This window comes from Pseudochaenichthys georgianus, chromosome 21, assembly GCF_902827115.2.
Source record: "Pseudochaenichthys georgianus chromosome 21, fPseGeo1.2, whole genome shotgun sequence".
NCBI lineage: Eukaryota > Metazoa > Chordata > Actinopteri > Perciformes > Channichthyidae > Pseudochaenichthys > Pseudochaenichthys georgianus.
In genome coordinates this window covers 34462812-34481955 of record NC_047523.1, presented here as the reverse complement: position 1 = coordinate 34481955, position 19144 = coordinate 34462812, and the positions used below count along the sequence as shown (strand labels likewise).

Sequence of the window (19144 nt, the reverse complement as noted above, 5' to 3'; positions counted from 1 at the left end):
TCTCATTTTAGATTATGTTATGAACACAATGTTCTTAATTTTCTTGCCTCCTTCGTGACACAGTACAAATCTACCTCTAGAAATTGTCTTCTGTTTTAACATGCGTGTGATTAGGTTATTAACAGTTGATAGTAAAATGAAATAGCTGCAAATTATTCTGAAGATGAATTAGACTATTTATGATGCATTCCGGTCATAAATCGATGCAGAATAAATTGTGAGAGCAATTTTCCAAAGCCGTGACATCACAGTTACATCATTTGTAAAATATAGTGCAATTGTTTACGAATATAGAGCATTTTACTTATAATTCCTTAAAAGTAACAATAATAATAATACACTTTATTTGTGTAGCACTTTTCATGCACAAAGCAAACGTGCTTTACAGGAAAAACAACAATATTAAAATAATATTAAAATTAATACAGAACAAGATAAAACATCAACAGTAATCCTAATTCAATTAGAAATTAAAATATGTTAAAATTAAAGAAAAACATGGACATGTACTAGCGAGAGTTGAAAGTTAACCCAAATTAAAAGCCATATTAAAAAGATAGGTTTTTAATTTGCTTTTAAACATTTCAAGGTGGAAAACTGATTTTTTTTCTGATTCCATTACAGAATCATATGTTGCCGACTTTGACGGCAGAAGCTCCTTGCTGTATCGGTTTAACCAGAAGTCCATGTCCACGGTGAAGGACGTGATCTCTCTGCGCTTCAAGAGCAATCAGGCCGAGGGGGTTTTACTGCACGGAGAGGGGCAGAGAGGAGATTACATCACCCTGGAGCTGCACCGAGGAAGATTGGACCTCTACCTCAACTTAGGTAACCGAGCTTTGCTAACCTCTCTCTCGGAAAGAAATGTCCTACTTCCACAAGAGTTTAGTCACAGTCACGATTGAGAGTTGCACCCCGTAATGACGAGAGGGTTTTCACAACATACTAAAGACCAATATGCTTATTGTTTTTTGTTCACACTGAAATTAAAACAAGGAAACGAGGATGGTAAGATTGAAATGAGTGGTATCAATCAATTAAAAGAAGTATTCACAGTAATCACAAGAATGATTCATCAAAAAAACAAATTTTGATTGACTATTGGGGACGGGTAAAACAAATGCATGTGGTGTTGTAAAAAATAAATGCATGACAAACTGAGAGGGAATACTTGAGGGATTGTAGCCTTTGAAGACCATTTACATGCACAAAAACCTACACTACAGGAAAGGGAAAACCCCCATAAGCTTCTTTAAATATATTTTAGTTGGATTGATGTATATCGAATATCATCAATAAAAAGAGGGGACATTAAGTACATTTAAAATGTCTAAAGCAGCAAAATAGCACAAAACAGTTCTTGATCATCAGAATGGTAATTAATTATTTATGGTTTACAGTGTAAAGTATTTTCTAAATAACCATTAACACATTACATGCCTTCCAACAAACCAATGTAATGCTTTCTGTTCCAGTATACAGCAGAATACAAATTAGAAATCATGTCTAGCAATCCCAATTCTTTATATATTTGTCACAGCGAGGAAATGTGCAATGTAACGGCAAAGGGAAAGCCCAGACAAAAGGCACAAATAAGATAAGTAGAGCAGTGCAGTCACATATTACATAAAGAGGCGTAAATAAAAGAAAATCAAATAATCATCTTTGTGTATACAGTAGAAAGGAAATAATGGTCCATGCCTTCCTTATACCGATGTATTGCTTTCTGTTCCAGTATTTATCAGAATTAGAAATCATACCTAGGATCAGGGGCGCAGGTGGGGTTTTTGAAATGGGGGGGACGAAACTGAGATAAACTACTTTCACGATATTTACTTACTATTTGTTTTACAATCATAAGTAACATTAACCGTAAGCTCAAATATGAACTGTTTCAAGATCAAATCAAATACAATGTACGTATGTACATGGATTAACAAATGAGTTGGTTTTTACCTTTAAGTGCAAGAAGGATCATTTATTAAGGCGTTTGAGGAAATAACAATTTAGAGGAATAACAATTAACAATAAGTAATCTATATATTACACATACTGTGGGGCAAAAAAGTATTTAGTCAGCCACCAATTGTGCAAGTTCTCCCACTTAAAAAGATGAGAGAGGCCTGTAATTTTCATCCGAGGTATACCTCAACTATGAGAGACAGAATGGGGGGAAAGAATCCAGGAAATCACATTGTAGTATTTTTAATGAATTAATTGGTAAATTCCTCGGTAAAATAAGTATTTGATCACCTACAAACAAACAAGATTTCTGGCTCTCACAGACCTGTAACTTCTTCTTTAAGAGCCTCCTCTGTCCTCCACTCGTTAACTGTATTAATGGCACCTGTTTGAACTCGTTATCAGTATAAAAGACACCTGTCCACAACCTCAAACAGTCACACTCCAAACTCCACTATGGCCAAGACCAAAGAGCTGTCAAAGGACACCAGAAACAAAATGGTAGACCTGCACCAGGCTGGGAAGACTGCATCTGCAATAGGTAAGCAGCTTGGTGTGAAGAAATCAACTGTGGGAGCAATTATTAGAAAATGGAAGACATACAAGACCACTGATAATCTCCCTCGATCTGGGGCTCCACGCAAGATCTCACCCCGTGGGGTCAAAATGATCACAAGAACGGTGAGCAGAAATCCCAGAACCACACGGGGGGACCTAGCCAATGACCTGCAGAGAGCTGGGACCAAAGTAACAAAGGCTACCATCAGTAACACACTACGGCGCCAGGGACTCAAATCCTGCAGTGCCAGACGTGTCCCCCTGCTTAAGCCAGTACATGTCCAGGCCCGTCTGAAGTTTGCTAGAGAGCATTTAGATGATCCAGAAGAGGATTGGGAGAATGTCATATGGTCAGATGAAACCAAAATAGAACTTTTTGGTAAAATCTCAACTAGACGTGTTTGGAGGAGAAAGAATGCTGAGTTGCATCCAAAGAACACCTACTGTGAAACATGGGGGTGGAAACATCATGCTTTGGGGCTGTTTTTCTGCAAAGGGACCAGGACGACTGATCCGTGTAAAGGAAAGAATGAATGGGGCCATGTATCGTGAGATTTTGAGTGACAACCTCCTTCCATCAGCAAGGGCATTGAAGATGAAACGTGGCTGGGTCTTTCAGAATGACAATGATCTCAAACACACCGGGCAACGAAGGAGTGGCTTCGTAAGAAGCATTTCAAGGTCCTGGAGTGGCCTAGCCAGTCTCCAGATCTCAACCCCATAGAAAATCTTTGGAGGGAGTTGAAAGTCCGTGTTGCCCAGCGACAGCCCCAAAACATCACTGCTCTAGAGGAGATCTGCATGGAGGAATGGGCCAAAATACCAGTAACAGTGAAAACCTTGTGAAGACTTACAGAAAACGTTTGACCTCTGTCATTGCCAACAAAGGGTATATAACAAAGTATTGAGATGAACTTTTGTTATTGACCAAATACTTATTTTCCACCATAATTTGCAAATAAATTCTTTAAAAATCAGACAATGTGATTTTTTGGATTTTTCTTCTCATTCTGTCTCTCATAGTTGAAGTGTACCTAGGATGAAAATTACAGGCCTCTCTCGTCTTTTTAAGTGGGAGAACTTGCACAATTGGTGGCTGACTAAATACTTGTTTGCCCCACTGTATATATCAGGGTTCGTACGGTCATTTAAAAACCTGAAAAAGTCATGGAAATTCAAAATGCAAATTCCAGGCCTTGGAAAAGTTCTGGAAAACAATATTGTTCCCAAAGTTTTGGAAAAGTCATGGAAATATAACTAAAGTTGCATCAAATATAATTTATATTTTATCTAATCACCGAAACGGTAATACTATAATGATAATAAATACTGTATCATATAGTAATGAAATGTAAAATGGCAATTGTGGCAGTATTTAGCTGGTGAGAGATGTTTATAATCACGCCCTCTAGTCTACAGGAGCTACTATTTGATATCAGGCTGCCAAGATGCCAGGGAAGTGCAGTTTCAACAAGGTATGGCTTCTAAAGGATAAGTACCTATTGTGGTTATCAAAAGACATTGACCCAAGACGTGCTAAATGCAAACTGTGTTGTAAAATATTCGATATTTCGAATATGGGCGAGGCAGCACATGCTAGCCACATGTCATTTATTTTGGTCATGGAAAATGAGGCAAAGGTCATGGATAAGTCATGGGAAAAGTCATTGAAAATCATTGGTGAAAAAATGTATGAACCCTGATATATATTTATATTACAACGATCATGTGAACAAATATATATATTGAAAAAAACGATAACAAAAAAAATCTAAATATATTATTTGTATTTAAATGGGGGGGGGGGGCGGATCAGTGTCCCTATGAAATTGGCGGGGACGTATCCCCCCCGTCCCCCCCACTATCTGCGCCCCTGCCTAGGATCCCTATTTGTCACAGCAGGGAAATAATGTTACGGCAAAAGGCAAAGATAAGAGTCAGTGCTGTTGAATATTCAATATCAAAATCAAATAATCATCTAAGTGTATAAAAAGGAAATAAAGGAGCCTGTTAATGTCCTGTTGACACCTGAGCTCTGGCTTTCTGCCCTCACTTATTTACAGGTTCACTGTGGAAGATGTAAAGCTGCTCACTGCTTTCCTGCCGCTTTCTTTGTGTTTGTGCAGACGACAGCAGGCTGAGGTTCAGCAGCGGGCGTGTTGCAGTCACTGTGGGCAGTCTGCTGGATGATCAGCAGTGGCACTCTGTTCACATAGAGCGCTTCAACAAGCAGGTTAACCTCACAGTGGACTCCCACACACAGCACTTCCAACCCAAAGGAGAAGGGCACTCTCTGGAGGTGGACTACGAGGTGAGTCAATGGGATGTTTAAATTACACAACAGCGGCTTTGTAAAAGTGAATATATATAGGCAAGGCAAGTTTATTTATATAGCACCTTTCAACACAAGGCAATTCAAAGTGCTTTACAAAAAACGAAAGACATTAAGAAAATGGCATTTAAAATCAGTCATTAAAAAGAAATATATATACAGATATATATCTGAAGTCAACCAGTGAGGGCCTGACAACTCTTAATATCATTGTAATGAGCCTTGGAGTGTTGTAGTAAACAGCATCTATTATGTTGACTGCAAGCCCTTGGAAGAGGCATTTTGATTTTAATTATGAATGAAAGTAAACAAAGAAACAGAAAAGGAGCAGAGAAGTTTTTTGTTGTTGTCTCAAAGGACTTTCAAGTGGACTGTCAACCTCTACAGACCTTTACACTGTATGTAAAGCAGGGAGAAGCAGTTCCTTTTTAACGCTACAGGGCAAACATTCCATAATAAACTTTCAACAAATTGTAATTCAAGTGGTACCCGAGGTACAGGTAAAACAGAATTTGAAAATACAGCTTTCATCCTGCAGCTCTCCCCTCTCTGACCCGAGCTCCTCCCAACAGACGAGCACAGGCATATGCATGGGATTCATACAGCAACCTGTACGAGTACTGTCATTAATTTTTAACATCACCCAGATCGTGATTGTGGTCCAGATACATTCATATAGCTGCAATTCTATTAGCCATACCTTCCTCTTTTCTTTCCAAACTGTGAATGGCTCTAAGTCTAAGCAAGCTACAGAAGCAGCAGTGCTTTTCAGAGATGAAAAGGAAAATATTGCTCGCCCCGAGCTACCCCGTATAGCTACCCCGTATAGCTACCGTATCCGTGAGGCTTGAGCAGAAAGGTTAAACTCTTCGCACCATTTTCTCTCCATCTCGGAAACGATCTGCCGATATTGTCAGACTCCATCCGAAGTCCATCTTTCTTTTTGGGGTTGAGTTGCAGTGTAAGCCATTGTTGACAATGCTTCAATAGTATCAGGCTTTCATCGTCCAAAGAGATATATGCACACATCTCTATTTGTAGAACAGCAAGTAGGAACGCCCTCTTTACATATCCAAAAGAAGCTGCAAAAGTCACATTTTCTCTCCGATTTTTATTTCAATTTTTTTAAAGGTTAAATAGATGTGTTTGTCCAAAGGAAGCAGAAATGTACTGCCTACCCTTACAGTAGCTTTGACATTGTGTCTTTCCACTTTGAGTGCTGTGTGAACTTTTATTCGAGAGCATTCTAAATCATATTTCTGTAAATGTACCAGTTAGCCAAGAGGTATTTTTGATCTGTTGACGCTGAAAAACAAAATGAAAAAAACTTGTAAATACAATCAGTAAAAACACACAACACAAATGCTTATATTATAAGCATCTATATACAGTATATGCTAAAAAAACAATAAAACAAAACATACATACTGCACACCAACTAGACAGCCACAGGTTAAGGCACAGGCAGTACAGAAAGTCAGAGGATCGTACGGTGCAATAGATTATTTTCGTGTTGACAGAGCTCATTCCTAACTAACCATGCATTGCATCAGCCTGAGAAATGTTTTTGAGCAGGTAGGTAGCTAAGATTTATTTGCTAGCTCCACCATGTGATTAATCTGCTGCTATAACAGCCTGCACTTGTCTTGGACGGCTTTCAGAGAGAGGTTTTGGAACCTGGCTGAAGGGATTAGCTTCCGTTCAGCAACATGAGCATTAGTGAGGTCCAACACTGATGTTGGGTTGATAAGGTCTGGCTCGCACGCAGCTTGCGTGATCAGGCCAGCCAAGTTCTTCCACAGGCAAATCTGAAAAAAGCAACTTTAGTTTAAGACACCTTTTTGTGTGCATGGCTGTTTTTTTCCAATTTAAAAAGAAAAAACATATTTCTCAAGCTGCTGTTGCCCTTAAAATTCCCTTTTGTTAAAAACTCAAGAACATATGCCAAACGGTGAACAACAGCCCCAGACCACAATCGGCCAACTGTATGCATATAGACGCTCTGTATATGTTTGGATCCTGTGAGTGGGCGTTGTTTTCTCACTTGCTGAATCACACCAGTGAGAATATGTCTGCATGTATTTTAAGACTGTGATAATGAACATACAGTACAGTAAAATACAGATTGTGAATTTATATTTGTTTACGTGTTTGTTTTTGGTCAGCTGTGCATCTTGTGCTAAGGGTTCTTCTGTGTTCCTTTCATTAAAGCTGAGTTTTGGAGGCATCCCACTTCCCGGTAAACCTGGCACCTTTCTGAGGAAGAACTTCCTCGGCTGCATGGAAAACCTCTACTACAACGGGATCAATGTCATAGACCTGGCAAAGAGACGCAAGCCGCAGATACACAGCGTGGTGAGTCGCATTGATTTCCAAGGAGTTCAAGGTTACACATTCAGAAATATGTGTAAGATCTCTCTTTTCATAATTTGACTCTGAATGCTTGGGGTATGTGGGTAGAGACCGACTTAAATACCTATTGTTGACTTCTCTTTAAAATGATAAACCCTTAAGTGAAAGAATATATTTTCAGATGATTGTTAAACCCCAAATGTAGTGAGCTATCAATTAATATAACAGCTGGAAAATAAAGGGGATCGATATCATAAACCTCGCAAAAATACACAAGCCACAGATACACTGTGCGGTGAGTTGCATTGATTTATTCTTTTTTGCAAGAGCTTGAGTTATTTCTATAGAGACAGACATATATAATAAATATGAATAATACAAGTTTCTAAAAATCTGACTTAACACTCAAGTCAAATGGTATCTTTGTTTTATTTGTAAACCCCAATAAATGCACTTAGCTAGCAATAAATCTGCAATTATTAAGCATCGCTTTCTATATTTGTTATAATGACCTTGTTTTTAAACGACCCAAAGGTGTGTTTTGTATTTCTTTTGACCAATATCTTTTTACAAGCAACTTAAACGTCAATATAACTGTGATAAGATAATATCAGGCGATTGTTGACCTATTGTCCCGCTCTATTTCTCAAAAGATAAAGGCGCTTTGTACCATGTCGGGAAATATCTTCAGCTTCCCCTGTAAATCCAGGTTGAGTCCGTCCTTGAGCTCAGTTTACAACTTGTGCTTCTCTCACAGGAACACAATTACTGCATTAAGAGCACAGACATGTGAGAAATCACTTTTCCATTAGAAAGGCCTCGTACACGTCAGAGAATCTCTACTCGGGGTGGAAACTGATTTAATGACATTTAAGCACGAGTGTAATGGTTGGCAGTAAAGTGTTTGGTGCTATAGCACAAACTGGAGTCTCTGCTAAGACTGATGACCGGAGATTAAATGATGACAGCTGTCTGACGTAAATAAATGTGGGTTGAATGTACATTCATAAACGTCTCCTGTATGGCAGGTGTATATACGAGTTTATGTTCTATTAACTCAAGAGTTCATCTCTCCTTGAGCAGTGATTGATATATTTATAGTGTCTGATTTAACTGCATTTATGATTAAATAAAGAGGTATAACTTTAAGCTGTACGAATAAAAGTAAAATATGTCCTTTGTTTATATTATTACAGAAGAGTCAACTTTGTAATACTGATTAGATTTTATGTTGCATGTTTAATCTTTTATTCTAACACATTTTATACAAACTGCAATACATTAAAGGTGGGGTAGGTAATTCACTTCAGAAACACGTTTTGTTATATTCCATGGAATGCTCTTAACATCCCGATAGCAATAAATACATGAAATGCTTTGACAATAAATACATTAAAAAACATCATCAGTGGAAGCTGTGGCGCTGTAAAAAGCACGACCAATCATCTGAGCCGGCCCGGCTAAAGTAACTGGATGGCCTACCTGCCTGTCAGCCTTCCATCTGGGCACACACTTATCTCGTGCCCTCATTGGTCATGTGCGCGTACGTGTGTGTTGGAGGAGGGGCTCTGTGAGGAAGTGGCAGATTTGTTCCGGTTGTGTATTTTCAAATTCTAGCGCACTCGAGCTGGTTTCTCCAAAATGACAGGTACCCACCTTTAAATTAACATTGGACACAAATAAAGTAACACATAAAATAAGACGCTCTGCTTAATTTTAGCATAAAAAAACCATACTAACCAGTGTGCCAATAATGTGAGGTCCTCTGAGCTAAATGCTAACATCAGCATGCTAACATGCTCACAGTGCTAATGCTAACAAGCTGATGTTTCACAGGTATAATGTGAACCATATGAGGCATTTTTGTTCAGCGTATTAGTATGCTAACAATTGATAATTGGCAATGAACTCAAATCACCTCTGAGGGTCATGAATGTAATTAATTATGCAGGAATCTTTCCATAAAGACTTTAATATGGCGCTGGAGCAAAAGTAAGGACAATTGATTAAAGTAATTAAGTGTACCAAATGTGACGGCAATCCATACAATAATTAATTGTGATAATTGACTCAAAGCAAGAGATATTCACTTCATGTTGCTGCTAGAGGAAGAGTCAGAGGAAGTCTTTCTGACATATGTTACACAGGGACATTAGTTGACTTCAATCCATCCAATAGTTATAGAGACGTTTTTGTCTGGAATAAAATGGCTCTGCTGACTTTGGCTACATTTGATTAGTCTGATTTAAGGTATTCTGGTCAGAAATGTAAGGGTAGAAAAGCGTTAAGAAACAATCATGACATCCATTGTGAGAATAACTACTATATCATTAACTCAAGTGTGTGAATGGATTCATTTGAAGAGTCCATCCCCCCTCACAAATCAGACGGGTCGGCCGGAGATCCACACGCCACATCTCGCCTGAGACACCCCTCTGCCTTTAAAGTCTGATTGCTGCGTTAAAAAGCCTTTACTGACAACAGAAGCAGTGAGGCTGTCATGATGAAAGCTGTAATGGAATTTCAATGGGACTATCTCCCTCAGGTTGATGGGAGGGAATCGCATTGAGAGTAAAAGAGCTGTGATTGCTGTGTGCTGCCCTGCAGGCACCGGGACTAATAGGACTCTGACCTTAGCAGACATGTCTGAATCCACCTAACACGACCTCTGCACCGCACACAATTACACTGGAAACTGTGACCTTAAAGGCTTTTTATCTTGGATGATTTAACATATTGCTTTTGGAGGAACTAAATGTCATGAATTAATCTTGGATCTATGCGTTTCCACGATTTCTACTTCAATTCAATTAAATTCAAAGGTTGTTATTGTCATACTTTGAAGTTTAGACAACCTTTGCACCACATGGACTATAGCAGGGGATATTCATCTTTATTAAATACTTTAAAGTGCAAAATGACGAGAAAATGGTTTCTAATTCTTTTAAACGCTTTTATTGGACCCATACATTCTTAAAAGAGTATTTCAACATTTTGGTGGCACAGGTTTAGAAGATAGATACAACTCTTCTTTCTGGATGGTAAATATAAAGCTATAATTACATGTAATTGATTTGCTGCACCACAAAGGAGACAAAGCAAGTCGTGTGGCCTTTTACTCTTCCTGTAAATTATGGATGTGATGTTGCTGACGGCTGAGGGAGACTTTGAGTGTCTGATCGTGGACACACCTCCAACACAGCTATCATTAATTTAACACTTATCTATAGAAAACCTGGGTCAGTGTGATTTATTCTATGGTTCCAATTTAGTTCCAGAATGTTTCAACTAATTTCTTTCTCATAAACTCGTATCATTGTTTTATTTTATATTAATTAGTGCTTATACCAATATAATCTATCCCTAGGGGACCCCAATTAAAAACAACTAAATGCAGCCTATCAAGTTTGATTGATAAAATAGAATAGATTGATAAATTGTTTGGTAAATGTAAAAGTCTTATTTTGAACGAGACGGACGTAAATGCAAAAATACATATGTCCTTATGTGTTCTGTTTACTTTTGTTTTACATAATAGGCAAATGTAAAGAAATAACAGTACCAAAAAACGAATGTCGAAAAACTATTTTTGCCTATGTTTTGTGATGTTTAATTCTGTAATTAAATGCCAATTCAAATCTAACCAGCAATTTTCCAATGGAGAGAAAATTAGAATCAAGGTAACAGAGCAGACTTGTCAATGTCATGGTTATCATAAATTGACTTTCATTCCGTCTTAGGCCATATTTTACCCAATTCTCTTTAGACCAGGGATGGGCAAATGGCGGCCCGCCTCCTCTTTTTTTTTTTTACTTGTAGTACTGATACCGTCCACTAGTTACGTCGCGAGCTGCGTAGATGATTTCAAATACCGCGAAATAATCTGTGACGCATTTGTGTGTATTGTGTATTGCTCACAAGAAACACCAGCTGTTGTTATGCCTGCTGTGACGTTAAGTTGCCTCTTGTAATTATGCCATTACAAGCTTAAAAGTTGTTTTTATCATCTGAATTTGGCGAAACAAGTTTAATATTCTTAAAACCAAGACTTTGTTTATTTGAAATCAGATGAAAACAAACTGTCACGGACCCTGCCATGTTATCTATGATTACTACGCTTTTCATTCATAATTTCAGCGGGAGGGAGGGGGAGCGGTGCTGAGGAACAGCAGTCTGACAGGTGTCTGTGTTGACATTCCCCTTATTGTGGAATAAGGGGAATGCAGAGACTGGCTACAAGTGTTTTAGGTTCAAGTTAGACAACTAATGTCTGGGTTAGTGTTCATAACTTCATGTGTATGTCATCTCATGGTTAATCTCAATACACACACATCTTCCGTGCTTTCCAATAGTTTAAAATAGTTGTATTCCACTGTTTAATAACCTGTTCAATACAAACATGCCACTTGTAAAAATGAAATAACATTTCTGTGAACTGATATTTGTTTTGATCCCATTTTTGGGGGATGTTCACTTTGATTGTGAAATGTCAATGAAGATGTCAGACTTAGTATATTTGTTAATAATTACATACAACACATGGAATTTTTGTGTGTGTGTGTTCCAAGTGAATCTGCGGCCCCCTGGTGGCCAGTACATCAATGATGTGGCCCCCACCACCATCAAAGTTGCCCATCTCTGCTTTAGACCATCGTTGTATATAACTACTTTTTTTTGTACTAGACGGAAAGATTGTATTCATCAGCGGCTGGATCTTAATTTGTCATAGGGAATAAGCTGAGCAAACGAAGCCTTAAGGCAGCAGCTCACCTTAAAACCGCTGATTTTAAAAGTAAACGTTTCTTCATTCAGTGTTTTTACCAGCTTTACTCACCGAGTCCATTTTTATTGGAAAGGTGGAGACCTCTGCAGATCATTTGACTTCCTGTTATAATATCATAGACATTGAAAAATAAAGTAATCCTTATAAGGAGATCAAGAGTGCAATTTAAAAACTACCATCCACTATTGATTGATTGGGTGCCCTAGCTTGCAAGAAATGCCATATTGTAAGTTTAACTTTAACGTTAATGTTAAAAATATTTTGGGTTGATGTTTGTCCTCGTGATGCATTCACAACATAATGTTTATTTTAGAGCAAATGGTTAATATGTTCCCATAATGCTGGTTTCCTGCATTAGTTTGTTGTGGTGGTCCACTGTCAGCAGTCCTTGTCTGCTAAATGTGTTTTGTAGGAAGCGGGTTATGCACTGGGTGTCACTTTATGATTAATTATGTCTTGAGAAAGGACTTTTCATCTCAACGTCAACTCCAATAAATCAATGCAGAGGTGAAAAGTGTGTGGGGAAATGTCCATATTCCCTTTGATGTTCAAATAGAGCCAGCAGCCGGTTAGCTTAGCTTAGCATACAGAGGGAACGATTGGAAACAGCTAGCCTTGGTTTAAAATCAACATACCTTTTAACACTATACTAACACATGATATGTTGTCTGTGACATAATATATATATATATATATATATAACAGATGAGACACATGAAATTGATAACAATATTCCCATATAATACTATAGGCAAGAAACAGATAAGCATAGTTCCCTAAATGTCAAACTATTCATTCAACCATCATGTTTACCATACAATATTATATTCTGCCAGCTGTGTTGAATCCTTTTCATTTGAAATATGTTCACTGAAGGAGTATAAATTGCTGCCGATGATAAACTTAAAAAAATGACGACGAATAATTAAGTTTATCTTGTTGAAGGTTACATTTGAATATTTTGGCTTTGGGTTTCAACTTATGATTGCTCATGCTTCTTTAACCATCTGTTCCCTTTTAGTGCATATCAACAATATGTTATATCCATATGTCACAATGAGCTTTCCCGTGAGACCAAATCACCCGAACATGCAGTTGAAGATTTGTGTTAATGTCTGCCCTTGGATTTTTTTTTTTTCTCCAGGGCAACGTGACCTTCTCGTGTTCGCAGCCCCAGCTGGTGGCCTGCACCTTCCTGAGCTCCAGCAGCAGCTTCCTGTCACTCCCGTCAGCCGCGTCTGCCAGCGGAGGTTTTTCCGTCCGCTTCCAGTTCAGGACGTGGAACCCGGACGGGCTGCTGCTCTCGGTGCAGCTGAACCCCGAGCCCCACAGGCTGGAGCTGCAGATCAGCAACAGCCGGCTGCTGCTGACCCTCCACAGCCCGGGAAGACCCAAATCACAGGTCTCCGCTGGTGAGAGCACAGGCCACACACACACACACACACACACACACACACACACACACACACACACACACACACACACACACACACACACACACACACACACACACACAGAAACACAACAATAACAGTGCTTGTAAGAACTTAAAGGTCCCCTATTATACTGTTTTCATCAATATAGTATACGTCTCAGATATATACAAAACATGTCTCTGAAGTGTTTGGCTCCAAACACCAAACAGATCATTGCAGCATTACCCATAATCCCCTCTGTTTCAGCCCTGTTTCCAAAGTGCTGATTCTCTGTCTGTTACTTTAGATGAAAATAAGGAGCCCCTCCCCACGCCCCTCTGAGAGAGATTTGGTTAAAAAGAACTCAATGGTGCTCTAGAGGAGACTCAGGTGATAGGGGGGGGGGGGGGGTTACCTTGGTTGCTGATTGGCTAATGGTTACACAAGACAACACATCGTTATGACATCACAAAGTGGCCAAAATCTGATCAGCTCATTTTCAGACAGGTTTTTATAGAAATGGATCAAAAAGAGAGAGAATCTTTATTCCTGAAACTTTCAGAGTCTCTCTCCACAGAGGGGACACATGTTGATGTAGAAGAGACATGAAAAAGAGGGGACACATGTTGATGTAGAAGAGACATGAAGAAGAGGGGACACATGTTGATGTGGAAGAGACATGGAGAAGAGGGGACACATGTTGATGTAGAAGAGACATGAGGAAGAGGGGACACGTGTTGATGTAGAAGAGACATGAAGAAGAGGGGACACATGTTGATGTAGAAGAGACATGAAGAAGAGGGGACACATGTTGATGTAGAAGAGACATGAAGAAGAGGGGACACATGTTGATGTAGAAGAGACATGAAGAAGAGGGGACACATGTTGATGTAGAAGAGACATGAAGAAGAGGGGACACATGTTGATGTAGAAGAGACATGAAGAAGAGGGGACACATGTTGATGTAGAAGAGACATGAAGAAGAGGGGACACATGTTGATGTAGAAGAGACGTGAAGAAGTGGATTTTGTATAGGTACCCTTTAATTTACACTCACAAACATCTATATATTATATCTACATACAATAATATTTCCTTTCCAATGGAGTTGTTGGTTTTTGAAGGAATAGTTTACGACACAATCTCCAAAATGTGCTTTTAAATATTAAAGGGTGAACTTGTGGCAGTAGTTTGAGACTATCACAGTCATTGTTTGGCTTGAAGATGCCGTCTGGATCTTTTTCTACTTTTGATCGAGGAGCTTGGTTTTTATAATTGGGTGTATGTTGTTAGTGTCGCTCATCAGCAGGGTCTCGCACTATACTCCAGGGAACAGCTGGCTCAAACACCCACAAGTCACACCCACAAGTGTCAGAAAAGGCTTGGAAGAAGAAAAACCACAGACTTGTAAAAATATTGATGTGAACATTAATGCACGGAGCACTCATCACATGTCTTAAAGCTCTAGGATACACACTTTATGTTGAGTACCACTGAGTGTAAACACAACCTTTTGTTTGTTCAGAAGAAACCCCCCCCAGGGTCTTTTTGAAGTGAAGCTCTGACTTTGTGTTCTGCCTTAATTAAAAAACCTGGTGAGGAATACACAGAGTAAAAATGGAATGGATGTTGAGCCAGTTTTCACGTCTTATATTATGCACATGTTTAAACCTCTGGACCCGTCTGAAAGTCTACCTTTTAGACGTACTCCTCTCATCTCTACGATACACATCACTGTGCTTTGTATGAAAGGGTTGGGTGGCCTTCTCCTCGAGAGACACGTGATCCTCCCTGGTATCTTTTCTTCTAAATAGCCCTTACTGGAAGATTAGCATAACACCTTCCAGAATTGCTTCGTCACTGAGATGGTTTTTATCAGACACACTCTCACGCTCCACTGGCTCCTGCTGCGGAAAAAAAAGAAGCTTTAATTTGAGCGCGACTCGCTACTGAAAGAAAATACAGCATCTCTTTGAAATCACTTCTACTAGAAATGTGATCTGAAACCTCCCCCACCGCTTATTTAGCATACAGTATTAATCTTTTTCACTCATCTATGAAACATACTGGGGCTTTTTGTATGACGCCTTAATTATCCTGCCTATTTATTGTATTATTTTCCATAATAGGGGTGTCAAACTCAAGGCCCGGGGGCCACATTCGGCCCGCGACTTCATTTTATGTGGCCCCACAAGAGCTTGCAAAGAATATAATATGTTTATTATACGGTTACATGCTACAGAAGCATGTTGCCCATAAACTACATGTCCCACAATGCATCTGCAAATATGACTTTTTTCTCAGAATTTGTCTTTTTTTCTTCGAAATATGCATTTTTTCATAGAATTCCTTTTTCTCAGAATTAGATTTTTATTTCAAAATGTCACTTCTATTTCTTTTTTCGCCAGAATTTGGCTTTTCTTTTGAAATCATTTTGGGACATACGCACTGAAGAGACTTGCAATTATTTGCCCTAGACTTCTGCTTTCAGACGTAGTTAATTATGAAGTTATTACCCTGTCCGATGATAATCCAATGCAGAGGCAATGATGTAATATAATACATTGTTTTATATATATGATATATTTATATATGTATTTTTATATAGTCTTAAAGTTACAACCGGCCCTTTGAGTGCAACCATAATGCTGATGTGTCCCGCGATGAAATTGAGTTTGACACCCCTGCCCTAGATGGTAACAAGGAGACTATGACAGCAAAAAGGAGACACACACACACACACACACACACACACACACACACACACACACACACACACACACACACACACACACACACACACACACACACACACACACCATAAAAAGGGACTTCCTGCTCAAATCATTTGTCCTTTTGAAGACATCAAATAGACTTTTTTATTTTACATTCCTGCTTAACAATCTCAAGTGTTTTTTTTCCACTTTATTGTATTGCTAACTTTAGTAAAGTTACAGACAGACGAGCATTTTGTTTGAAAGATAACAGTGCTTCTTTTGAAATGCACCGTAATCATTTCCCCAGCCTTTAAGATATGCTCTGTATCTTCTACAACTTTGAACCTGTGAGTTTCTCCAATATTAAAGACTCAAAATCATCGCAGATATGAGTTGCCCCTCAAAGATCTATTGAGTCAAATAAAAGCTTCAATCAGTCAATGAATGCTTCTGGAAATCAATCAATCCAAATTCTTTATAAATCCCAGGTGGAACTAAGGTTTTGTGCAACTCCATATTAGAAACATTTTATTATATAACCACAAGTTAAAATGTGTAATAAAAGTCCTTGCCGTCACGGGGATCAATAGCTTCGGAACATATTGTATGTGCTGTAATGTAATATTCTCCTCACCTATAACCTATAACCTTAAAATTGACCTTAGAGATGAATACTCCACATGTTCCTTCGTCTTGCTTGTGGGAAACTTGAGATAGGAACATCCACCTCCGCATGCTGACCCCCGTTTGCCTGGCTGCTTGTTTGTGAGCTTCACTCGTTTGACACATATAACGAAAGACAGCGCCGTCCAAATCCACGATGCTGAGACGGAATGTATTGGGCTTACACAAGTCATTTCCTCCGACTTACTTGTAACGCCTTTGTCCTCGGAAAACAACAAAAATAAATCACAATCTTAGCAAATACAACTCGGATAACTGTGATGGGGAAGCCAGGCGTTCAGCAGATGGCGGGCTGCAGGGAAATATAGATGGAAAAGACAACCACAGCTGAGGGGCGATATTCCCTTTTATATCAATTACCTCAAGCTGTATTTAATTACTTATAACACCCTCAGAGCTGCAGCACGGGAGGCGGTTGACCTACAGTAGTCATCTCGTTGTTTGTAATAACAATGTTTAAAGTTTCTCTGCAGATTCCTTTACCAGAAGCAAAGAGGCCGTCTGAGTTTGATGGGAATTGACTTCTTAGAAAGTTGGGTTATGTATCTATTTATATATTTATCCACTCTTTCCTGGATTTTTGAAGGTCAGAGCTAAAATTCGTATTGAGCCTGAGCTCTGATAGCATCGTGATTACAGATTGGGGGGGGCTCATCTAGCCACTCAGCACAGAGGGCTGAAACATGTTAAGCGTACTGAAGGATAATCCCTGAGATCTCGTCTGTAAATGTGATTAAAACGCAGATGTATCCTGTGTGAATGTGCTACATGAATCAGACATGGGGGGTATGTTGTTTAATTTAATTAGGATCCCAAAGCAATCCTCAAAGGGTACATGGTACTTGCGCTTCTCCATGAAAGATATGCTAAGCAGCAGAGCAAACTGGTAATGCAGTATTGTTCCTGTGGTGCCAAAAGATCGTCGGGGTCAGAAAACATGAGCGTGCTGTGCCTGGCTCGGGTTGTTTTAAGTTAAAAGGGCTGCCTGTTAGTAGCGTTTGGATCCTCTGCCGCTGTGTCTTCTTCACCTGCAAGATCATCATTAGTTGGCGTAAATGTACCTGTGATGTATTTCTGTACACTTTCCAAGCTCTGTTAACATCCAGAAAAGACGGGAAGTAGTCGATCTTGCACTGTGGAATTTAATTAAAAAGTGCATGGATTATAAAACATTCTCACCCCCCCACCCCCCCCTTTCCCAAGTGCAAGGTATCACATACTTCATAGCAATGTCAATGTGGAGAAGCAGAGGTGTCTCGGTGCGATCATTAAACCAAGCTGCAGGAAACGCCGAATAATAATAATAAAAAAGAATAATCTAAATGTAACCTGCTTCCGTGTAATTGGAAACATCACATCAGTGTTTAAAAAAGTTTTCTTTTTCCGGTTTGACGAATACACAATACAATTGCTTAGGGTAAAATGCAATTGGCCCTGGTTGATAAAATGCTGCACTTGAGCTAAGTGCACAAGAGCTCTAATGTGGAAAGAGTATTGATCTGTATCTTCCTCTCTACAGCCATAACCGTAACTTTATAATCTTAATATTCAGGCAAGGAAACATCTTGCAGTCAAACCAGGAGACACACGAATGACTGCATAGCAACATCCAACATTGTTTCAATCGCCACAATATGCATCTACTGCAAGTTGGAGTTTTCAAGGATTTAAAGGGGCACTAGTATGCACATGTTCAGATTCATATTTGTATGTACTCTACTGTGACATGTCTCCACGCTTTAATGTTCAAAAATATCTTTATTTTTCTCACACTGCCTGGGCTGCAGCACCTCTTTTCACCCTCTGTCTGAAACCAGAGCCCAGTCTGCTCTGATTGGTTAGCTGGACGGCTCTGTTGTGATTGATGAAACGCTTAGAGATGTACCGCCCCTAAGCCTATCATGTAACAATGTGTTGGAGAACTAGCCAATAGAAGCGTGAGTGTTACTGTACATAGTGATGTCATTATGTTATAGATGTAAAAAAAAAGTCCAATGGAGGCGTTTCATGCAGTGTGTGAGAGAAACTCTCAGGAGGGAACTTTTTTTACATACACAAAAACCTATATTACATGCTACAGGAAAGACAAAACCTCAAAAGCATAAAAGGGCCCCTTTAACAAAGTGCAGTAATGCGTGAATCTGTCACATGACATGATGACACTGTGTATTTCCTGGAGTGCGACACTGTGTATTTCCTGGAGTGCGACACTGTGTATTTCCTGGAGGCAGCACATATTTTATTTTTCATCAGGTTACAGCTGTGAAACAAAAACACATTAGATCTGTGTCAGATAGCACTTTGACACTTAAGTCTTGGTCAACAGCAGGACAGCAAGGAG

General features: G+C 39.1%; 1 protein-coding gene across 1 annotated transcript in view; it reads left to right on the top strand.

Annotated features, from left to right (window-relative positions):
* cntnap5a (contactin associated protein family member 5a) overlaps positions 1–19144 on the top strand; it is a 114270-nt gene that overhangs the window by 36861 nt on the left and 58265 nt on the right. The window contains exons 5-8 of the mRNA XM_034110655.2: positions 625–828; positions 4647–4831; positions 7064–7207; positions 13132–13399. Of these exons, the coding sequence (XP_033966546.1) occupies positions 625–828; positions 4647–4831; positions 7064–7207; positions 13132–13399 (801 nt within the window). The remainder of the gene's footprint in view (positions 1–624; positions 829–4646; positions 4832–7063; positions 7208–13131; positions 13400–19144) is intronic.